This window comes from Ambystoma mexicanum, chromosome 9 (assembly GCF_040938575.1).
Source record: "Ambystoma mexicanum isolate Mex_15411 chromosome 9, UKY_AmexF1_1, whole genome shotgun sequence".
Classification (NCBI taxonomy): Eukaryota; Metazoa; Chordata; class Amphibia; order Caudata; family Ambystomatidae; genus Ambystoma; species Ambystoma mexicanum.
Window position 1 is genome coordinate 677,200,331 of NC_090931.1, and position 23,911 is coordinate 677,224,241.

General features: G+C 48.3%; 1 protein-coding gene across 3 annotated transcripts in view; it reads left to right on the forward strand.

Moving 5' to 3' along the window:
• The window catches only part of NBEAL1 (neurobeachin like 1), a 2,018,929-nt gene that overhangs the window by 1,146,239 nt on the left and 848,779 nt on the right, over positions 1-23,911 (forward strand). For all 3 annotated transcript variants that reach the window (XM_069615520.1, XM_069615521.1, XM_069615522.1), the window contains one exon: positions 3,914-4,067. In XM_069615520.1, the coding sequence (XP_069471621.1) occupies positions 3,914-4,067 (154 nt within the window). The remainder of the gene's footprint in view (positions 1-3,913; positions 4,068-23,911) is intronic.

Sequence of the window (23,911 nt, forward strand, 5' to 3'; positions counted from 1 at the left end):
GGGCAGATCTTATGATATCAAATGTGATCCTCTCTTGATGGTGGTTTATAGAAAGCAGGATCTCTTTGGTTTGAAGGGTTATGGGTCCTGAAGAGAGAGGTCTTCCATTGATAGCTTCTACAGGTTGCATGATGTCTCGTGTTTCATATGGAATGTTGTGGGTAGTGACCCAATCATGATCTATGAATATCCCCATGGCCCCACAATCCACTAATGCCAGAATGGAATAAGATTCTTTCTTGGAAGGCGATAGAAAGGCCTGCAGAATCACAAGATTGTTTTGTCCAGGAGACTTCAAGGATGGAATAGATGTGGAGCAAACATCTCTCTCCCGAAGCTGTGCTCCATCTAGGATCGGGAGCTGGCGTTTCCTGAACGCCGTGGAGGGGCTATAGGACATTCTCTCACAAGATGTTTATCAGAGGCACAGTACATGCGCAGCCCGGTGTGTATCCGTCGCATCCTTTCTTGCTGAGTTATGGGTCCGCGGAAGGCTCCTAGTTGCATGGGTTCTGGGTCTGTGGTCGGGGAAGGACCGGGCTCAGGTCTAGAGGAAGATTCTGTAAAGGTCTTTTGGTAGGGCATTTTAGTCTTCTTTTCAGCCTTTCTTTCCTGGATACGAAAGTCTATTTGTAAGGAGAGATCCATGAGAGCCTGGAAGGAACTTGGGCGAGCTACCGTCGCTAGCTCGTCTTTTATCTCTTCATTCAACCCTCTTCGAAAGAGGGTAAAACAGGCCTCGGAGGACTAGTCTGCTTCCTTGGCAAGTTGCTTAAAGCGTGTTACATAGGAAAGCATATCTTGGGATCCTTGTTGGAAGTCCAATAAGCGTTCTTGGGCACTGTAAACCTGTTCTGGGCGGTCAAACATGGTCTTTAGCGCCCGTACGAAACCATCATAGTCAGCCAGGAGGGCATCACCCGAATTAACTAAGGGAGTTGCTCAAGTTAATGCATTCCCGGAAAGATGTGAAATCATAAAGCCCACCTTTGCCCTGGGGGTGGAAAAGTAGTAGGGCTTAAAGGTAAAGTGCACTAAACAGGAATCAAGGAAGATACGAAGGTTCTTTGATGAGCCATCATATTTATCCACCACTCCGCCCAGCAACACACTTTTCTTGGTCGCGGAATCACGTGACCGGACTAGTTCTTTCAATGCAGCATTTTCGGCCTTAAGATTTTGAACTTCTGTGTTGACTCCTGCATGCCACGCATGAGGTCTTGAACTGCAGCCTCCATTTCCGTAACTGTATCAGTTTGTTGGCGTCTCAATCTGTCACAGGTTTCCCCCCTTCTCACCTGTCTGTGTTGTTTGTTCGAGATCTTCGAAGAAGTCTTCTTTCGCACAGTTCGGGTTTTGTATAACCCTGTGGTGGGTCCTCGGGTTCCAGCGTGCGGTTCGTGACCCGTCTCCAGGGAGCATTCAGATATCCGGGAACAAGTCCAGGAAATGGCGAGGAGCGTACTCGGAAAGACGAGTGCAAAGGAAATCCAGGAATGCAAGGTGAGGACAAAAAAGGGGAGGATGAAGGAGGAGGAAAATTAGGGGACCGGGAACCAGGAATCAGTGGAAATCGCTGTACGAAATACAGCAGCACACGTCTGACTACTGCAAGCGGTAGCGTTGAGACGTGCAGGGCCACAGGGGCATGTCTGCTTTGTAGAATGCAGAGCGTACAACGCGGAGACTGGCAAACAGTGTTTCGTGTTCAGCGGCCATGTTGGGAGTACTGCTGAGTTCAGTCCCCTATGGGTAAGGGACCACGAAGTCCAGAAGGGACGCGTCCGGTGGTTCATGACACTGAGGCCCAATTTTGCCTGGCTGTTCTTAAGAACATATTCCTGTAAAGGAGTTTTTCTATCTACCCGTACTACCTATGGTATGTGCTTGGGACTCTCCCACAAGTATGGAGCAAAGGGGTCTGGATGTAGGAGTATAACAAAGTTACTCACCGTAGTGACTACCTTACTCCAAGTCCATAGTCCCCTTTCCTCCATACACCCGCCCGCCGTCCCCTCTAATAAGTATCCTCTATTATTGCTTAAATGGTCGCAGACCTGGCGATAGAAAAGGACTGAAGGGCGATGCGCTGGGCGGAGCTCAGGAGGGTTACGGCAGTGTGCGATACCTCGCGTAAAAAGAGAAGGACAACATTTTTAATTTTTGATGCTTTTTGATAAGTGCTCCGGTCCCGTCACGAAGGACGGAATGTCCCACAAGTATGGAGGAAAGGGGATTATGGACTAGGAGTAAGGTAGTCACTATTGTGAGTAACTTTATTTTACTTCAGATACCTCATTTTTTATTAGGCAGGGTACCTTCCCCCGTATTACTCCAGACAGACTCTGTACTTTAAATACACCTTATAGACATTTTGACCAGTTTCAGACGACACGACATATGATATAGATTGACACGACATACATTGATGCCGAATAGCTTGAGTACATTGAACACCTGTGTTCATCAACCCACAATTTTCAGATCGGCTCTTGCTTCAGCGTCTGCTCTATCTGCCCTGCCTGGGGTCTCTGGGTTCGCCCCACCAACAAAATCGTCCTTGTTGGGCCCATAGGATCACGGGGAAGTGCGCCCATGTGGCTCTTGCATGAGGCTACAAAGCAGCGGGTGTCTGACGTCTAAGGCATCAGATTGTAGTGGGAAAAAAGACCACTTGATTCTGTTGGATTGATTAACACTTCATTAGTGAAAGCAGTAAGCAAAATCAGGTATCTTATACTCCCAGGACTACATGGGTACCATTGGAAGGGGGTGTTCTTAGTCTTGGCAAGGTCACGCCTTGGTGCTTTATTGCTGACTGAGACAAAGCCCTTCTTGTACAGTGTTTTGATGCAAGCTGCATTTGGCAGCACTTGTTAGTGTTATCAGTAAGCAGCACAGTGTAACACATTTCTTGAACGTAACTACTCCGTAGTGCTTCACATCTTGCCTCGAAGCAGGCGCAAGCCCTTGTAATATGATGACATCCGCCTGCTAAAGGCAAGGGTGCAAAACACACTTGGCAATGCCAAAACGGATTGGAAGCGTGAACAGTGAAAGCAAACTTTCCATAACAATGGGTGAGGCGCTTCTTGAGCAGTGGCATGCGCAGTGAAGTTCGGGACATTGCGTTTTGTGGCTATGAGCAGTGGTTCAACATGGCGTGAGACACGCAGAATATACTGTTATACAATGATGGAGTACTAGGGGAGTACTTATATTGTCATGCTTTATTCCATTTCTTTCCCCCACATGGGGCTGTCATTTTCGTGGTGCAACTTGCGAGTTAAATCTTGTACTGAATGCCGACTGCTAACTCCAGCTTCAGCGTAGTTCTTTCCATTAGCATACTTTTCAGTGTGGACTTCAGCGAGGAGGATATTATAGTTAATTCCCCCTAGTTGCTGATCAATTCTTACAGGCATCCAAATAATTTCCTCTCTTGGGTACACAGCAAGGGTCAATCTTCAAACTTGTTTTGGCATGTTTAGCAGGTAGTAATTTTTTTCCACAGCCCTCTGTGGAGCTCTTGTGCATGTTTAAGCCCTCTGCAGTTGCTGGGGTTAGGCAAAGTATGTCTGGCCCATTAACCAGGATACAATTCATAGTCGCGGACCTTTTGGCAGAAACTACTTGATTTTCAGCTTTTGTGAATGAATCCAGCAGGCATTAGATCTCTTTTATTAGAACATATCCCCTTCAATGGTTTTCACTGCAAAGTGTATTCTTTTTAAATCTGCATGCAGTGAGAGATTCCACACTGCCTTATATTTCGGCATTTTTGAGCGATGGAACTTAAACCAGAGCAGAAAGAGCACTTACTGTCCTTTACTATTCAATAACTGCTTCTGGGGACTATAATTATATATATTGTTGAAGTTCTCCTTCTCCCTCTTTTTTTTAATATTTGCAGTTTGCTGGAAAAGATGACGGAGTGGGCAGTGACGGAGTATAGAGAGGTGAAAACAGTGCCGTTGCACGCTGACAATGCCATCCGACTGCTGCACATTATACAGGACTTCTTGCAGGCTGAGGGCATGGTGAACCCAAAATTATGGACAGAGAAGGTAAAATGGCAGCCTTCTGAATCTGTAAATGGAGTATGAGAGATTGATGTGTGTTTCCTTGCAGTCTAAGATAGTCGGTGTGTCTGTGAGCCATTATTTGTATTCAATGTGCAATAAATGTGGAAATTGAAGGTCTCAACTTGTTTAAAAGCTATCTTATAAAGTAGAAATTAGGTACACCATGCATGATGTCTGAGCAATATTCCAAGTTGTGTAGTCTCAAAGGCGAGCACATAGTGAGATGCATTTGAAATATATTGAGGCTCTGTGAAAAGAATTCACTATTAAGAACTGAGAGTTACATTTACTTTGGGCGAGTGGAGTGAGTGGAGCAGCAGCGCGCAATCCCATTTTGTAAGAAAACACTGTAAAAGTGTTTAGTTTCCCCGTGTGCCTCTCGTGGCCCAGCCACCATTTCCTGGTCTCTCCCCTTCCTCCCGCCTCCCATCCCGCCCACTGGCAAGTGATTGGCTGCACAGCCAGCAGCTCCTAGGCCTAGCGTTTCGAGCGCTGCAGCCCACTTCATTTCCTTATCAAGAAGGAAGGTGAGTGGAGCAGCAGCGCGCAATCCCATTTTGTAAGAAAACACTGTAAAAGTGTTTAGTTTCCCTGTGTGCCTCTCGTGGCCCAGCCACCATTTCCTGGTCTCTCCACTTCCTCCCGCCTCCCATCCCGCCCACTGGCAAGTGATTGGCTGCACAGCCAGCAGCTCCTAGGCCTAGCGTTTCGAGCGCTGCAGCCCACTTCATTTCCTTATCAAGAAGGAAGGTGAGTGGAGCAGCAGCGCGCAATCCCATTTTGTAAGAAAACACTGTAAAAGTGTTTAGTTTCCCCGTGTGCCTCTCGTGGCCCAGCCACCATTTCCTGGTCTCTCCCCTTCCTCCCGCCTCCCATCCCGCCCACTGGCAAGTGATTGGCTGCACAGCCAGCAGCTCCTAGGCCTAGCGTTTCGAGCGCTGCAGCCCACTTCATTTCCTTATCAAGAAGGAAGGTGAGTGGAGCAGCAGCGCGCAATCCCATTTTGTAAGAAAACACTGTAAGTGTTTAGTTTCCCCGTGTGCCTCTCGTGGCCCAGCCACCATTTCCTGGTCTCTCCCCTTCCTCCCGCCTCCCATCCCGCCCACTGGCAAGTGATTGGCTGCACAGCCAGCAGCTCCTAGGCCTAGCGTTTCGAGCGCTGCAGCCCACTTCATTTCCTTATCAAGAAGGAAGGTGAGTGGAGCAGCAGCGCGCAATCCCATTTTGTAAGAAAACACTGTAAAAGTGTTTAGTTTCCCCGTGTGCCTCTCGTGGCCCAGCCACCATTTCCTGGTCTCTCCCCTTCCTCCCGCCTCCCATCCCGCCCACTGGCAAGTGATTGGCTGCACAGCCAGCAGCTCCTAGGCCTAGCGTTTCGAGCGCTGCAGCCCACTTCATTTCCTTATCAAGAAGGAAGGTGAGTGGAGCAGCAGCGCGCAATCCCATTTTGTAAGAAAACACTGTAAAAGTGTTTAGTTTCCCCATGTGCCTCTCGTGGCCCAGCCACCATTTCCTGGTCTCTCCCCTTCCTCCCGCCTCACATCCCGCTTCCTGCACCTATTTCCCATCCTAGGAGCAAGTGAGTCAATCCCCACTTCCCCTCATCTAAAACCTCTTCCTGATCCCATCCCTCCCGCCCACCCCCCCTAGGCCCCTCGACCTTTATCACTGGTCCTCCCAGGGCAGCCCTCTGCCCGGCAGCCCCCAGCGGCTAAGGGCCCCAAGGCCAAGGGCGGCTCCAACAGAGGCGGCTCCAAGATGTGTCTGCAGGTGTCCGCAGGGGAATCCAATGAAGCCAGCAACTAACAGACACCACCAAAAACCGTGAGTGTGGTGTGGGTGGGGAGTAGAGCAATCACTCCACTCCTGAAAGCCCATGCCACTCTATCTTACATCCAAATAACATAGACTGCCATAATGTTTGCATGTCCACTCCTAGATGGAATTGTGAAAGTTAGCATGTCCACACTTAGATGGAATTGTGAAAGTTAGCATGTCGCATGTCCACACTTAGATGGAATTGTGAAAGTTAGCATGTCCACACTTAGATGGAATTGTGAAAGTTAGCATGTCCACACTTAGATGGAATCGTGAAAGTTAGCATGTCCACTCTTAGATGGAATTGTGAATATTAGCATGTCCACACTTAGACGGAATCGTGAAAGTTAGCATGTCCACACTTGGATGGAATTGTGAATATTCGCATGCCCACACTTAGATGGAATTGTGAAAGTTAGCATGTCCACTCTTAGATGGAATTGTGAATATTAGCATGTCCACCCTTAGATGGAATTGTGAAAGTTAGCATGTCCACACTTAGATGGAATTGTGAAAGTTAGCATGTCCACACTTAGATGGAATTGTGAAAGTTAGCATGTCCACACTTAGATGGAATTGTGAAAGTTAGCATGTCCACACTTAGATGGAATTGTGAAAGTTAGCATGTCCACACTTAGATGGAATTGTGAAAGTTAGCATGTCCACTCTTAGATGGAATTGTGAATATTAGCATGTCCACCCTTAGATGGAATTGTGAAAGTTAGCATGTCCACTCTTGGATGGAATTGTGAATATTTGCATGCCCACACTTAGATGGAATTGCGAAAGTTAGCATGCCCACACTTAGATGGAATTGTGAATATTCGCATGCCCACACTTGGATGCAATTGCGAAAGTTAGCATGCCCACACTTGGATGGAATTGTGAATATTCGCATGCCCACACTTAGATGGAATTGTGAAAGTTAGCATGTCCACTCTTGGATGGAATTGTGAATATTTGCATATCCACCCTTAGATGGAATTGTGAATATTCGGATGCCAACACTTGGATGGAATTGTGAAAGTTAGCATGTCCACACTTGGATGGAATTGTGAATATTCGCATGCCCACACTTAGATGGAACTGTGAAAGTTAGCATGTCCACCCTTAGATGGAATTGTGAAAGTTAGCATGCCCACTCTTAGATGGAATTGTGAATATTATCATGCCCACACTTAGTTAAAACTTTGAAAGTTAGCATGTCCACTCTTAGATGGAATTGTGAATATTAGCATGTCCACTCTTAGATGGAATTGTGAATATTAGCATGCCCACACTTGGTTAGAACTGTGAAAGTTAGCATGTCCACTCTTAGATGGAATTGTGAATATTAGCATGTCCACTCCTAGATGGAATTGTGAATATTAGCATGCCCACACTTAGGTAGAACTGTGAAAATTAGCATGTCCACCCTTAGATGGAATTATGAATATCAGCATGCCCACACTTAGATAGAACTGTCAATAGTGAATTTAGAAGTATACCCAATTGCCTCCCTGTGAAAAGGGAATTAGAAGTGTACCCAACAGCCTCTCTGTGAAAGTTAAATTTAGACGTGTACCCACTCTGTGAAAGTTGAATTTAGAATTGCATTTATAAGTTGCATTTAGAAGTGTGCCCAATAGCCTCTCTGTGGAAAGTTGCATTTAGAAGTACATTTAGAAAGCTGAATTGAAAGTGCATTTAGAAGCAGCATTTAGAAGTGTACCCAACAGCCTCTCTGTGAAAATGAATTTAGAAGTGTACCGAATATCCTCTATGTGAAAGTGAATTTAGAAGTGTACCCAATAGCCTCGCTGTGGAAAGTTAATTTAGAAGCATACCGAATATCCCCTCCGTGAAAGTGAATTTAGAAGTGTACCCAACAGCCTCTCTGTGAAAAGTTGAATTCAGAAGTGTACCCACTCTGTGGTAAGTTGAATATAGAATTGCATTTAAAAGTGTGCCCAATAGCCTGTCTGTGGAAAGTTTAATTTTAGAAGTACATTTAGAAAATTGAATTTAGATGTGTGTCCAATAGTCTCTCTGTGATTCTAGAAATGTGCCCAACAACCCCGCTGAATTTAGAAGTGTGCCCTGTAGCCTCTCTGTGAATTAAGAAGTACGCCCAAGAGCCTCCCGTGGAAAGTTGAATATAGAAATGTACCCCATGTAACCCATCATATCTCACCAACACGCTTACTCTCTCCTTACATCACCACTCAAATAGAACACAGAGATACTATGACACCATTCGGTATAACTGTTCTCATATCAACATTTGCCGCTCACCCCACATCACTCTAAGTAATCACTGCTGGTTACGCACCCCCAGCGAGGCGTTCTCCTCAGGCCTAACGCAGCCACATCCGATCTGGATAAATCCTGCCAGAACGAACACATACCCCTGACCTCTCAACCACCACACCTACCGCTAGAAAGCAGCTATTACACCGATACTGCACGAGCTGTACACATACCCGGTGCTCACACGCACCTTTTTGACTCTCTCTACTCTCTCTACTGATATGAACTTCGGTTCCCAAGGGCGTTCAACCTACCAGCGCCTTCAGACCATACCAATGGTATATAAGGCGCTATATAAGTGCAAAATAACATAACATAACATAACTTTGGTTTTCTGGGCTGTGCGCCAATCTTATCTTTGTTATGGGACAATGCAGCACATCACGTAAACAATATTACTGGGATGCACTCCCAACAGCCTGCTAAGTGTGCCAAGTGCCTCGGTTTGTTATCATTAACAAAACTAAATGTCCTAGCTCATTTATAACAATTATTTAAGAACCTATAATGAATTACAATGTTTCTGGCAAAGCCATGACCAGAGCATGGCGCGATAAAGATGCAACTCATAACTGGCTGAAAGGTTTAGGCAATTTGCTGTTGGTCTTGCTTTAGACTTAAACAAGCAACGTGCTCCTGCTAAAATGCAAATAGTGGGAAATTACCTAAGCTGCATCTTGTTCTTGCTTATAGTAATCTGAGACTATAAAAAGCCTGGCTTCAGGGAGGGTGGGGGAGCTGTTCTGACTGGGCTGGAAGAGACAGGAGGCAGAATGGACGAAGGCTGGTAGGACCACCGATAGAGAAGCACGGTATTGTAGTCATCATTTATATAGCGCCTTTTCCCATTCCCATTACTATGGTCTCAATCTACTAAGTTACACACTTCTCACACATCACCCACTCATACCGACATTGATGTAAAAGACCAGTCAGAACATGACGTATTTGGTGATGATCAAGGGGATGATCCTAATCAAGAGGATGACCAAGGGACATGGTATAATGATCCTACCTACCACGACCCAGATGACCCAGACACCACTATTTTACAGTCTCCTGATGCCACTCACGAACCTGGCCCCACATCCCCTCTCAACAACCAGCTGTTCAACGATTTGCTCACAAGGGCAGCTGGTCATTTTAAAATACATACTCAAGAGTCTGTTCATGACACAGACTTTGTGGATGATATTTTAAATGAGAAAACACTGGTTAGCCAGTTTATACCTTTACTTCAATCCATTAAGAAAAAAAGGTGACCTTCTTTAACTACACCTTCCTTTACGCAACCCATGGGTTGAAAACGTTTTTAAACCCACTCCTACAGATGCGCTTTATATCAGGGACCATGTCAAACCAGATTCCCTAATAGTTATCACCAGAAGAAAGTGGTCAGGCGTCCCTTTGTCTAATGCTCCACCTGATAGTCTTAAAAACATTATGCCCATGGGAAAAGAGTTGCCACTTACTCTGCTTGTATAGCTAATAACACTACTTTACTAGCGAGTTACAACAATGGAACTTACTAAGACCAACTTTGATGCAGTTTAAGAACCACTCACAGTTGTTAAAAATTGTCATGCAATTGTCATACAAGGCAAATAGGTGACCCTTAACATCCTTAAAAAACACACTAGACTCTGCTGAAACTTGAGACAGAATTATAGCAGAGGGTACCTTGCTGAAATGCCATTCAGGCTTCACAATTAAAGCTGTAAACCTAAAACAAAGGACACCCTTACTAACATGTCTTTAGAAGACGCCTTCCTGTTTGGTAAAGCAGGAGATGACATGTTGGAAACAACGAAATAAGAACATGAGCCTTTAAAAACCTTAAGTCAGATCTTTAACAAGGCTTACATTCATGTCCAGGGTTACTCAAAGCCCACACAATCTGGGCATACAACAAGCTCCTCCCCATGGTATACATCTCAGGGACAATTTTTCACATTTCAAATCTCACAACAACAAGGTTTTAGACTATGCAAAGGTTTACGTAGGGGGTCATATTACTCAATTCGTCCACACATGGGAGGGCATAACCTCAGACCAGTGTGTGTTATCTATAGTAGCCAGAGGAGTTCCTGGAAACACGTTGCCACCATCTGCCAAGATTAAGAAGAATGTCTCCGGAGCATCACTTCATTCATTAAGCAGAAATTCAGACACTCTTGCAAGAAGGAGCAATAGTGCTGGTTCCACTTCTAGAGGTAAACAAGTTTATGTATTAAGTATACTTCTTTGTCCCCAAAAAGGATTTAAGCATGCGCTTTGTGTTAGACGTGCGTCCTACAGACACTTATGTCAAGCCACAAAAATTCAGGATGACGACGCTACAGGAGTTAATTCCACTTCTGAAACAAGGGGATTACATGGCAGCACTTTGCATGAAAGATGCATACTTTCATATTTCTATGTTACCAGCCCACAGAAAGTTCAAGGTAGGGACAACTGCGAGGAATTCAACCATCCGCACGGTAGGTGTGCGCTCCCCTCTGATTTTTGGAAATTTTAAATGAAATTGAATGTTAGAACAACCACCAGAAAATGTGTGGGGCTAATCCGCGCACATTTTCTTATGCTCACCGCACGGCATATGCATAAGCTTGTGTATTCTGGGTGGACAGAGCCTACAGTTGCCGCCCCCGTCATATTTAGTCTGGATATGACAGGAGGAGTATACGACACAACTCCAGAAGGGGAGGGCCAAACCTTCCTCTTGCCATGGCCAGCCTAATTAACTATCAAATGCTCCATGGATGCACCATGTCCTTTTGTTGCGCCTTGTAGCTGGTGCCAGTAATTTGCATACTAGTCAGAGAGTATTTCAAACGGGCCCACAAAGGAGACAGAAAAGCTTAACTCCCTTTCATATACACTGTCAACCTGAAGCCAGGTCCTGCCCTCAGTATCGATTCAAAGTGAAGGTACGAGTCTGTGGTTTGCAGAGGCCAGAAAGTCTGGTCTCGCCGGAGCTTCAAGGGAGTCCTGCTGCTTTAATTAGGAACCACAGAGGGGTCCTGATTAAAGGGTCGATCCATTAACCAGAGGGACCCTTTGATCCATAACAGACAGGAAGATGGGTGGGACATATTATAACATGTTTTCCCTCTTTACCTTTTCTGTTGCAAAGCACTCTGGTTATGACCTCACGCATACAGGAGATTGTTGGTGGGGACCCAGGATTGGTTAATTAAGGTTGGATTAGCCTACACCAATCCCTGTGGTCCATTTGGCTTTAAAAGAGGGGTGAGCCCCTCTTTTGGCAGATCATCTCAAGACTTTGCAAGGAGTAGCAAGAAGAACTCAACATTGGACCCTGGCTGAAGGTGCAGTCTGCCTACATCTTCTGCCAGTGAAGGAAGGCCAGGACCTCCAAAGCGGGAAGCAAGACCCCTCCCCTAAACATCTCCCCTGGAACAGGGGGATATACCGAATTCAGAGGACACTCTAGCCTCTCCAGAACCGGTACCTAGCCAGTGCACAGCGTGCCCTGCTAGGCTCTGCAGCCAGCTTCCTAGGTAGGAAGTGCCAGAAGTTCTCTGAACTTGACACCAAGGACAAGGCAGCTGCCTGCAATACACTCCTCAGCTTTGTGCAGGCGGCCGCCTTAAAGGACGACACAAGCCAATTGAAGACGCTGGAAGAGGTGCATCAATCAGCATCTATCAACATCTGCCTTAAAGGACATTTTCGAGCCAGTCGTGTTCCTCGAGCTGCAATCAACTGCAAATGCTGACTGTTATGTTGCAGTCGCTGCTTCAGAACCACCGACCAGCACTGAGACAATGATTCCTGACCCCGAGCCACCATATAGGACAGCCTGCAGCCGTTCATCCAGCTTTGCTCGCCAAACTGTCTTGTCGCTTGATACCCGCAGCCGACTCCCATCGTGAACTCTGTCACAGAAGCGTGTAAAGCGCCATGAAGCCGACTCAACCCTGTCGAGCACCAAGAACACCTACAGCATAAGGTACATTGTAGATCTGTCTCCCTGGTCTTTACCGGAAGCCCCTAGAGACATTTCTAAGACCCATTGTTTCCTTGCTGAAACCAAGTAAACTTAAACTTTTGTGGTTATTAACCATACCGACTACCCTCCTGTCAGTATCCAGAGTGCATCTCCTTTCTTTCTTTGAAACTGTCTGTCCTCTGCATTCCTTTACAGGGTAGGGCTGTATTTCGTAGTGTTGCTTGAACTGTCTGTTGTGATATAAATAAAGTAGATATTTTTGATACAACCTTGACTGGACAGTCCCTTTTATCATTGGGTGGTAATAGTTTTTTCACTGTGTTGCAACTAACCAATGATCCATGACCTTTCGGAGATAAGCCTGCTGTTCCCTCCACATTGCCAAAATTGGACAAGGAGGTTTATAATCTGCTTGTGTTTTCTGGTGTACTAGAGGTGTGGAGGTGATTGATGGTTTAGAAACCGATATTCATCTCTGGACCACTGGTTCCCCAGAAGTTGATTCGTTATAACAACTCACTACCAATTCAAAGTACTTTCCTTCGGCAAAGCCTCATCGCCAAGGTTCACCAAAGTGCTCGCAGTGGTGGCAGTTCACCTGCACAGACAGTCAATTCAAATGTACCCCTATCTAGGCAACAGGCTAATAACAGGGGGCACGCCACAAGTGTGTCAATGAACACCCAAGAAACACTCCATCTTCTTTTCCAATTAGGATTCGCAATCAACAAGAAGAAGTCTCCTCCCAAGTCGGGTAAAACAGTTTCTTGGAGTGCTAATTCGGACAGTAGAAACCCTAGTCTTCCCCTCCAATGAGAGGGACCAAAAATGCAATTTCAAGTTCCACAGTATATAGCCGGTTGTCAGATAACAGTAAGAAAGGCAATGTTCCTTCTCGGAATGATGGCTTAATACATATACTTGGTACCACAAGCTCGTCTGTGCATACGTCCTATGCAAGAGTGACTTGCGAAACAATGATCGCAGTCAATCGGTCTATGGGACGATCTAGTGGTGGTTTCGTAATCCCTTGTTCAATCTGTGCAGGTTTGGACAAAGGACAACCTTTTAAAGGGACGATCATTCACTACTCGTGCCGAAGAAGCCACAACAACAGACGCATCTCTATCTGGGTGTAGAGAACATTTTCTCCATCACACTGCGCACGGGATGTGGATGCAGGCAATGTAAAACAAGCATATCAACCTTCTGCGAGTATTATAAGTGTTCAAAGTTTTGCGAGCGTTTCAACACCAGCGAGCAAACAAAACAGTCCGTGTCCTCACATAGAGTGCAGCAGCTATGTACTACATCAACGTACAGGGTGGGACACTATCCAAGTCTGTCCAAACTAGCCCAGAAAATCTGGTTTTGGACTCTCAAACACAACATATTCCTTCTGTCACAACATGTTCCAGGGGAACACAAGCTAAGCAGAGAGGTTAAATTTCCATCAGAACACAAATGGCAGTTGCACTCCGACATACTGGATGATGTTTTCGCAAAGTGGGGTCAACCAGACATAGATCTCTTTGCAAGGCAAGAGTACGCACCATGCCCAGACTACGCATCCAGGTATCCCAGACAGGGTCCAAGGGGAACACACTGTGGATGAATTGGTCAGGGAGATTTGTGCACACCTTTCACACCCAACACCTCTTCTCAACAAAATAATTCACAAGATGCATCAGGAACAAGTCAAACTGATCCTCAGAGCACCAATGTGGGCTCGTCAACCTTGGTTCTGACAGCTGCTCTAAATGTCTCTTTGCACACCAGTCAAAATACTGTGCCCTTACAAGGTGCTGTGCCAGCATCAAGGGACAACACTCCTCAAACACTGAACTTGGCAGCTTCCCTCCTGAAGTCATAGAGTTTGGACATTTAAACCTGCTGCAAAGATGTGTGGAAATCTTCAAGGAGGCAAGTAAACCCAACACAAGACACTGCTGTTCCAACAAGTGGAAACACTGTCATTTGGTACAAAACATGCAGCATCAACCCCATTGACGGCTCACCTTCACACATTGTACACCATCTGCTTTACCTTTTAGACTCCGGATTAGACTTTAATTCTCTTAGAGTTAATTTAGCAGCACTTTCAGCATACACCACTTCTCTGAGTAAAGTGTCATGGTGGAAAGACCCTCTGGTTAAAGCATTTATGCAATTGGTTAAAAGAGTATACCCCCCTGTTTCTAATCCAACTCCTGGACGGGACCTAAATGTTGTACTTACTAAACTCATTGCCCCCCCCCCACGCCCGCTGCCATTTGAGCCATGCATAAAACCAGTGTCAAGCATCTCACTTATAAGACTGCATTTCTTGTAGTCATTACTTCAATAAGAAGAGTCAGTGAACTACATGCTCTCTCGGTTCAAGAACCGTTTGTAGTTATTTATAGAGACATAGTGGTTTTACGAACACATCCATGCTTTTCACCTAAATTTATCTCCCAAGTTCAATGTCAACCAGTCTATAGAACTTCCAGCTTTCTTCCAAAACCTATCTAATTCAGCAGAGAAAAATCTCCATACATTAGACGTTAGGAGAACTGTGATGTACTACCTAAACAAAACAAACCCAATTAGGAAAACAGATCCGTTCTTTGTTTCCATAGCTGCAGGAAGAGGGGATCTTGTCGCTAGGTCAGCTATTTTCAAGATGAATTGTCAAATGCATCCAAATATGTTATTCTCTGTCCAAGAGAACCTTACCTTTCATGCCCAGAGAACACTCAACTAGTGGCACATGGGCTACTCTAGCTTTCATTTCAAATGCTCCTTTAGATACTATTTGCAAAGCATCTACTTGGAGTTTAATTCTCACCTTCACACAGCGCTACTGTTTGGATACACATTCAAGAGGAGACTCCCAGATGGGACAAGCAGTGTTAAAACATCTTTTCGCTGCTGTACCTTCAACAAACCGACCACCTTCTCCAGTTTTTGCTTGCTGCTCTAGGCAAAGTATGTGATTTTAAGCAGATCCTCAAACCTCAGAAGACATACACTATATACCTTAATTCTATTTCTGATGATTGTATCTGCTAAGATTCACATGCGCCCACCCTTCCTCCCCTCTTGGAGTTGAAGGTATATAGACAACTTACTCCTTTCTTTACTTCCTTTACTCACGCATACAAATCATGCTCCCTCATGTCGGAAACGAAACAATCGGAGGGATCTCAACACATGAAGGACCATGGGTACAGTACACATCACACTAGGGAAAGTATTACAAACATGCCCGGTCGACCTCCCTTTTCGAACTTTGAAAACAAGTCATGCAATACTCCAAACCTACCACTAGATGTCAGCCTAAGCAAAGCATGTGAATTTAAGCAGATAAAAGCATCAGAAATACGATTACAGTATGTAATGTTTGATATATATATTTCTCTAGCATTTCATCTTTCATGGATTCACATGCTCTTAAATATTCCCCATCGTCTGGCTGGGAATCCTCTGTAACATTAAGGCAATTTACCTTTACATTTTAAACTGCTTTTCACTTTGGTGCTCTATTATAGTCTGTTTGGGTCATATTCCCACCGCCAATTAGACAGGTCCACAAACTGCTTGTCAACGACCTCTGCTGCTCCGGCAACATCCTCTTCATTGATGGCTACTAAAAAGCAACCCTTGACGTCCCCATCTGCCCCTTCAACCCACCTTTGCAGACGGCTTGTAAACATGTCAAGTTCTCCACATCGTCTTCGACTTCATCCATGGCTCCGACAATTACCTGTTACGCTCACCTGGTCTCTGCGGAGGCGTAGGGGCACAATTGCAGCCCTCCCTGAACTTGAATCACCCCCTTCAGGCCTCTCCCTCAGTAGAAAAGATGTGAGCGGTGGTACGTGGTGCTACTGCTCCTGCATGGAGATAACAGTGTGTGAGTGTGCCAATCTGTGATTGTTGTACCTCTCGAACCCTTCACCCCAAAGTACAGTTTTTACGCGGGCCCATGAAGCTCACCTGTGAATTATGGAAGATAAGCTCTCCGTCCTGCTACTTCTGGCATGGGCGCGTCGAATGGTATCTAGTTCCTTCACTGATCCCTGATAAGGATTAGTCCAGTCCAGCTGCGACTATGCTTCTCCTTATGATTGGTAAGTCTTTCTTGAGCTTTTGTGATGCTGTTCATTCTGTTTAATGTCTTTATATGGTGTTCCTATTTATACCGCAATTATGTCTCTCTTCTGTTTTCTTCCCTTAGATGGAAATGCGTCTCAATGCAGCTGTGAGACGCGAGACGCGGCCGGATGTAAGATGGATGCTACCGCAATGTTTGACAGCAGGTAAGTGATGTTTTAAGGAAAAGTGCGAAGTATGGCGAAGCGCAACCTTAAACTGACTGTTTTTTCGATATCTAACCTTGTCTTCTGTTTTTCCTTGCAGGCACTGCTGTCGACGATGGAGCGTGTCGTGCTGCGGTGCCAAGATGAAGATTTCGGCATTCCGTAAAGTGTAAAGATGAATACTTGGTTCGACGAAGAGATGTACAGGTAAGAACAGCTTCCCCCAGTTGGTAAGGATGCTGGCAGGAAGCAGGATCTTCAAAGCTAAGCCTGACCTCAGGCGACGTTGAGCGTTACGCTGCTTGCAAGTGCAGAATAAAGCACAGCGTCTGTCTTGAAGATCGGGACAGCTTATATAGCTGAGATCATGGGCATGCCAATTAGGGCCGGCTTACCAACCACACCCTGCCACTCCTAGAGAGTGAGCACGTGTGAAGGCAATCCATTAGCAGCCACACCCAAGAATACACTTGGGGCTGCTTAATGGAAAGAATGTTCAAGGTTAATGCATCCTGCTTAATGGATGGAATGTTCAAGGTTAATGCATCTGAAGTGCTATGTCCATAATAAAAGCTCTGTGTTGTTAAATGGATGTTCTTGTTTACTTTTGTTCCCGAGCCTGGCCCCAAAGGCGCCAGGAGAGTGTCCACCCAGGTCTCCTGTACATGCGACCCCTGCATGCCTGTTCTCCTGACTTCATGACCATGACATGACCATGGTCCTGACGACATCGCTATCGACAGGGCGTCATTAGGGGGAGCTAGTGGGGCTATAGCCTCGGGTATTTTGGTTGTAGCCCAAGATAGAAGCTCAGGGGCTACAACCAAAAGGCTAGCTAGCCATGAGTCCTGACAGTCCCAACATTAGCGTAGCCACTTATCGTTTCCAGACCAAGCAACACCCCTGGCTATCGACAACCCCGTTGATTTTGCATAAACTTCCATCGTCTACTGCCACGACTGCCACTACCTCATCCGTGACCAAGGTGCATGCCTCGTCATCTACGACCCCTTCTACTTCCAAAGGGGCCCCCCATACTTGGGATTCACCAGCGGCTGCTTCTTCTGTTGCACCAGTGCCTGCTCGTTCACAGAACCTTTCTGGTTCCCATTCAAGATGTACCAAAGCCAGTCTTTACATTGCCTCCATATTTGCCCCATGCAGTTCCAGGTCCTTCCATAGTTTGGAACATGCGATTGATACAGACTTTGAAGGCCTAGAAGGTGTGTTCTCAGACAACGATTCACTTCCTGCACATCATCCTCATGTCATGCCACACCCATACTCCTGCACCCGCAGGGCCACATCCAAGACTTGCTCCCGCTCATCCGGAGACTCATGATCTATTAATGGACATTTTGTCTACATTACAGACCCTTGTCTCAGAACTACACTCTATGCAGCCCACACTCTTACGTCCCGTTCCCTTTCCTCCATACTGCATGGGCATCCCTCGCTAGGGAAGGGAGACAGAACCTTTTTCACCAGAAAAACCTTCTTCCCTTTAAATTTCAAGGGGCGCAGAGGCGCAGCCCTGGGAACATGCGCTCACCTGACTCTCCCCCCGGCGCCACTCCTCAGTCCACTTTTCCGTCTGGACGGGAACGGGCTCATTTCACTAGCGCTCCTGGGTTTCGCTCTGCCATGTAATACCACGCGATCTTCTCACGCGCATGTCGACTTCAGCCGGCTTCAGCAGGTGTCCAGCCTGCGAGGGGCTCTTTGCTACGTTCGACCCCCCCACGCTCTTTGCCCCTGCCTCCTTAGCCCCGACCGCGGCTGGGAAGGTTGTACTGCATGCAACTCGCTGACTCCACATGCACTGATGAACAGGCTAGCTAGGTGGAGGGAGCTCTTCGAAAGGTTGCCCCCAGAGGACTTGAAGGACTTTGTCAGACAGGGATCAAGGCAGAAGGGAGGGCCGCTATTTTCCATCGCACCCCATAAGGGCGACTCCTTCCCAAGGAAACGCCCGAGCGGAACGAAGCTCTCGGGTTCTCGCACCAGCACACGTACCAAGGCTAGTCCAGCTACTGGCCTCACGGACGAGGGATCAGATCCTTCCAGAAGCAGTGCTGAGGGACCGCAAGTTTCTTTTACCGGGTGTACACCAGAGGGGCAACACCCTAGTACTGGCCTTATGTCCGAGGGGACGCCTGCATGCAGCACTACCAGCCACACTGCCAGGGGCAATACGCCTTCCAGGCCTAAGCCTGAGGTGCAGGGTAGGCCTCATGCTCCACCACCAAAAGTCTTGGAGGAGGCCGGGCCCAGGGAGCCAAGCACCACGACTTTAGCACGTGGCACACAGTTCGACATAATGACCGCCGTGCCAGACAACATGGCTGCTCGTCCGATGCCGGGAGTAGGTGGGAGAACAAGTTTTAAGGTGGCACTGGTGTCAACCAGGTACATGGCCTACAGTTTATCCATCAGCAGCACAGGGCAGGTTCCCCCTGCATCATAGACCGAGTGTGCTCTGGCCCCAGCAACCCCCAGCAACTCCTGGCACTGATGCAACCCCCCCACCCCCCAGATGGGAGCCATCCTGCGGGATGCACTCAGGGACTTGCTCCCTCCGGTCACTCCACCGGCGCCCATAGTCATTCCTCCCATGGCTCTGGCACCCCAGGCCCCAGCACAGCCCCCACTGCCCCTGCCGGCTCCTTCGATTCCGGCTCCCCTGCCTCCCACAGTACAGGCGGTTCCACACCAGCCTCCTCAGCAGCCTTCGGCTCTGGTCTCCACACCACACCGCAGCCCACGGCGCCCAGCACTTCTCCACCCGCTCCGGACCAGCCAGACACTCTGGTGGACACAGACGAGGAGGAGGACCCTGACACGCCGTTGTCAACGAAGGCCTTCCACGGCCGGCTTGGTTGAATATTTGGGCCTGCCTCAACCTGAGGTCGAGCAGCCCGAGAAGGGGGTCTTGGCAGAAGTCCTCACCCTACAACCTCCTACCAAAATGGGTATCCCGATGCAGAAAGACGCTGTTACCTTGACCAAAAAGGGGTGGCTCAAACCACACTCGGCCCAACCTGTCAATCGGCACCTCAATGCCAAGTATAGACAGATGGAGGGGATCCACTCTTGCTTTCGGTGCACCCTCAACCGCACTTTTCGGTGATCGCTGCAGCGTCACTCTACTCTAAGCCTCAGTAGTCCTCAGCCAACTCGTCCTCATCGCTTCTAGGCAAGGAGGAGAAGATCTTGGAGGCATACGTGAAGAAGTTGTACTCCAACGCCTCGCTGCACCTGTGTCAATCCAACGTGGATGCCACGCTGGCAGCTGTTAACCAGAGGCTTTGGCGGGAAATACCGTACTTCCTTCCAAAACTTCCGGTGCAGAGCCAGATACGCTTCAAGGCAGGTCTAGGAGAAGCCAAGCTGGTAGCGCAGGACTTCATGGAGTCCACCGTGGCCCACATCGATACCTCTGGCCGGGCCATCTGCATCACCACGGACATGAGAAGGACGCCTGGATATGGGCTACTAAGTTTAACCCTGAGGTTCAGGAACGCAAATTGGACCGTCCGTTCGAGAGTAGTGACCTCTTTCACTCTACCACCGACGAGGAATTAGATAAAAAGAACAACAGCCCCACAAACTGCGAAGTCTTTATCCTAATGAAGGCCACACCCAAGGAGTACTCCCAGTACCATCAATGCTCTGACAAGGGGCGGTCGTTCGGCAGGTTCCCGGGCTTCCAGGAAAAGAAGTTGAGGCAGGCTGACCGCTCGCCGAGTCAGCACCGCCGCAAACAACAAAAGGAGGGTAGGGGGCAAGGGCTTTTTCCAGTCCTCCTCCTCAGCAGGAGCCTCAGAACGAAAGAAAGCATGACCCGTCCCTTTGGGTCCACGTGTCTCTGGTGGGGGGCAGGCTTGCCTTTCACGTGCAATTTTGGCACCAGAACTTTTCGGACCCCTGGATCCTCTCTGTAGTATCCTTGGGGTACCGCCTACCCGTCCCTCCCTCTCCTCGTTCCTCCCCTCCACACCCACAGATTGGGACAGCAACTCTGTTGGCAGAGATCTGGTCGCTCATCGAGAGCCAGGTAGTGGAAGAAGTCCCAGCCTCCCAGAGAGGATTGGGTTTATATTCCAGGATTTTCACCATACACAAGAAGAACCAGGCTGGCCGGAGATTTGTGGTGGACCTATCCACCCTCAACCTCTCCCTCCCTCTTCAAAAATTCAAAATGGTTACGCCAGCACTCATTGCGGAGACACTAGAGAAGGGAGATTGGATGTGGTCCCTGGATCTGTAGGACGCTTATCTACCCGTCCCGATTTGGCAGCCACATCGCTCCTTCCTGCGCTTCAGGATCATGGGCTGCCATTTCCAATACAAGGTGCTACTCAACTCAGCCCCCAGGGTATTTACCAGACTCATGAATGCAGTGGCAGCCCTCCTCAGGCCACAGGGCCACCACGTCTACCCATACCTGGACGGCTGGCTCGTCAGGGCTAGATCTTCGGAGGGAGTTATCCCTACTTCCTCTGCACTTATGAACACACTCCACGACCTGGGGTTTACTATCAACCTCAAGAAGCCCCAACTGCAGCCCACGTAGAGCCTCATCTTCCTGTTCCTCATCTGGGATACAAGCTCCGAGAGGGTCTTTCCCTCGGAGGACAAGATTACAGTCCTCAAGAGAGCCACTAGTCACTTTCTTACCAGAGCAGTGACCTCGGCCTGGTGGTACCAACACTTATTGGGTATTGTGGCAGGGGTCCCCCTGGCCATGCCACACATGAGACTCAAATGAGGAGGTTACAGCTGCACTTTGTAGCCTCATGGAATCGGGAGAAGGGCTCCCAAGCAGAGCAGGTCAGCATACCTTATTCTCTCCACCCGGACCTCACATGGTGGTCCAGGGACTGCAACCTGCGGACGGGCAAGCCATTCCGGCAGCCGGCCCGCAGGTCACCATCACTACTTACTCCTCCGTGGAAGGCTGGGGGAGCCACTCTGGACAGCCACAGCGTCCATGGAGTTTTTACCTCAGAGGAGTCGCATATCGCCTGGCTGGAGCTCAGGGCCATCTGGCTAGCTCTCAGCGCTTTCCTTCCGCTTATTGGGGGAAAGACCGTCCTTATCCAGACCTACACCTCCACCAGCATTTACTATGTCAACAATCGGGGGCGTACCAGGTCCCCTCTGCTCTGCAGCCTAGCAGTCAGCATGTGGGAGTGAGCCCTGGAGAAAAACATCTACCTCACGGCCGTCCACCTTGCGGGGAGACCAACTTGGAAGCGGACAGGCTCAGCCGATTGGGAGCGGACAGTTACGAATGGCAATCAAATTACCAGGTGCTGCTGGAGGTCTTTAGCAGATGGGGGCATCCTCAGGTGGATCTGTTTGCCTCCTGGAAGAACAGGAAGTGCCATCAATTTGCATCCTGAAGCGGGCAGTGCCCCCGGCTCCCTGTGCAATGCATTGCAGATACGGTGGGATGGCATGACAGCCTATGCCTTCCCTCCCACACCCCTGGTCCACAGGGTAATCCGCAAGATAAAGGAAACTTGTCACCTCAGCATCATTCTGATAGCTCCATGGTGGCCGGCGAGACTGTGGTTCTCTGAACTGCTCAACCTCACAGACAGACCACCCATTCAACTTCTGCGGGGGTCAGCCCATCTCCTGTCCCAGCAGGGGGGCAGAGTCATCCATCCGGCCCCACAGAAGTTAGCCCTCGCAGTGTGGTTACTGAGCAGGTCACCCTCGGGCACCCTAGCCTATTACAGGCTAACCTGGAGATCATTCAGGGCGCCAGGAGCAAGGCTACCAGGAGCCAATAGAAGAGTAAATGGATTAGGTCCTGTCATTGGGCGGACTCTAAGGAGATCAACCCCTTACGTGCACGCTGGATGATGTGCTTTCTTTCTCTGCACACCATGCGCACTCAGGCATACAGGTGGACACATGTCGCACCTATCTGGCAGCCATAGGGGCCTACAGAAATTCGGAGGAGGAGGGTTTCTCCACTTTCAACCCGATGGTCAAGAAACATTTGGCGGGCTTGTCCAGGCTTTATTCGCCCATCAAGAAGCCACACCCTGTGTGGGACCTCAATGTGGTGTTGGGCGCCTTGGCACACAAACCCTTCCAGTCAATGGCGTCCGTGAACATCAGGCTGGTCACCATTAAAACGGCTTTGTTAGTTGGCTTCACCTCCACTCACACAGTCAGCGAGATCCAGGCTGGTTTTCTGGACTCACCCAGCATTCCTACTTAAGTTACCCTCCGCTTTCCATCTAAACGAGGAATTAGTCTTACTTACTTTTTTTGCTGACACCAAGGGCGAGTCCTGCACTGTCTGGATGTCAGGCGTGCTCTGAAATTCCATCTGGACAGGACCAGGGGCTTCCGCAAGTCAGATGCACCTTTTGTAACCTTCAGGGGATCCAGGCCCGGGTATCAAGCTTCCAAGGCTTCTATTGCACAGTGGGTGGTGCAGCCATCAAGGAGGCCTACGAGGGGCAGCACAAGCTGCTGCCAGCTAACATGCACGCTCACACTGTCGGAGACAAGGCCACAGCCAATGCATTCCAGTGGAAGGTACCGTGGAAGGTCATCAGCAAGGCGGCCACCTGGGGCACCACTTCGGCTTTCTGTAAGCATTACTGTTTGGATGCCGGCTCTAAGTCAGACGCGCCTTCGGACAGGTGGTTCTAAGGAACCTATTTGCCCAAGGAGAGTCTCCTCTCCACCCTGGGGCTACATTCAGTAGTAATCACCCATGCAGTATGCAGGAAAGGGGAGGGGACATAAGAGTAATTACTAGTTACTCACCCTACTGACTAATGTACTCTTGGTCCCTAGTCCCCTTTCCTCCATACGTCCCACCATCCTCACCCCTAATAATACTGGTGTGAAATATTGTCGACACGTCAATGGGGAGTGAGGAGTGGCACCGGGAGGCGGAGTCAGGCGAGTGCATGCTCCCAGGGCCGCGCCCCTGCGCGACACTAAATTTAAAAGGAGAAGGTTATTCTGGTGAAAAAGGTTCCGTCTCCCATCCATAGCGAGGGACGCCCATGCAGTATGTAGGAAAGGGGACTAAGGACTTGGAGTACGTTAGTCACTACGGTGAGTAATTTATAATTTCTTCCTCCACGTCAGGACCGACCGACAGGCCCATTGTCTGCGCCTCTGACTGGTCTCCCCTCATGCATCCCTTTGATGGCCCCTCGTATACATGCCACTCTTTCAGATGCCGTGTCCAAGGATGACGCCTTGCAGGGTGGCGTTTCTACCCATACTTATACCACCTATGAATTTGATGATTTGGTTTCAGCGGATGGTGAACCTGATGACCCTTCTACTAGAGATTCTTTCTCTGATGAAATTGGTTACTTCTGTGTCCTCACAGCGAGGACAAATTGTCATTAAGACAAATATTGCATGCAAGATAACAAGTGTAGCATGGATCC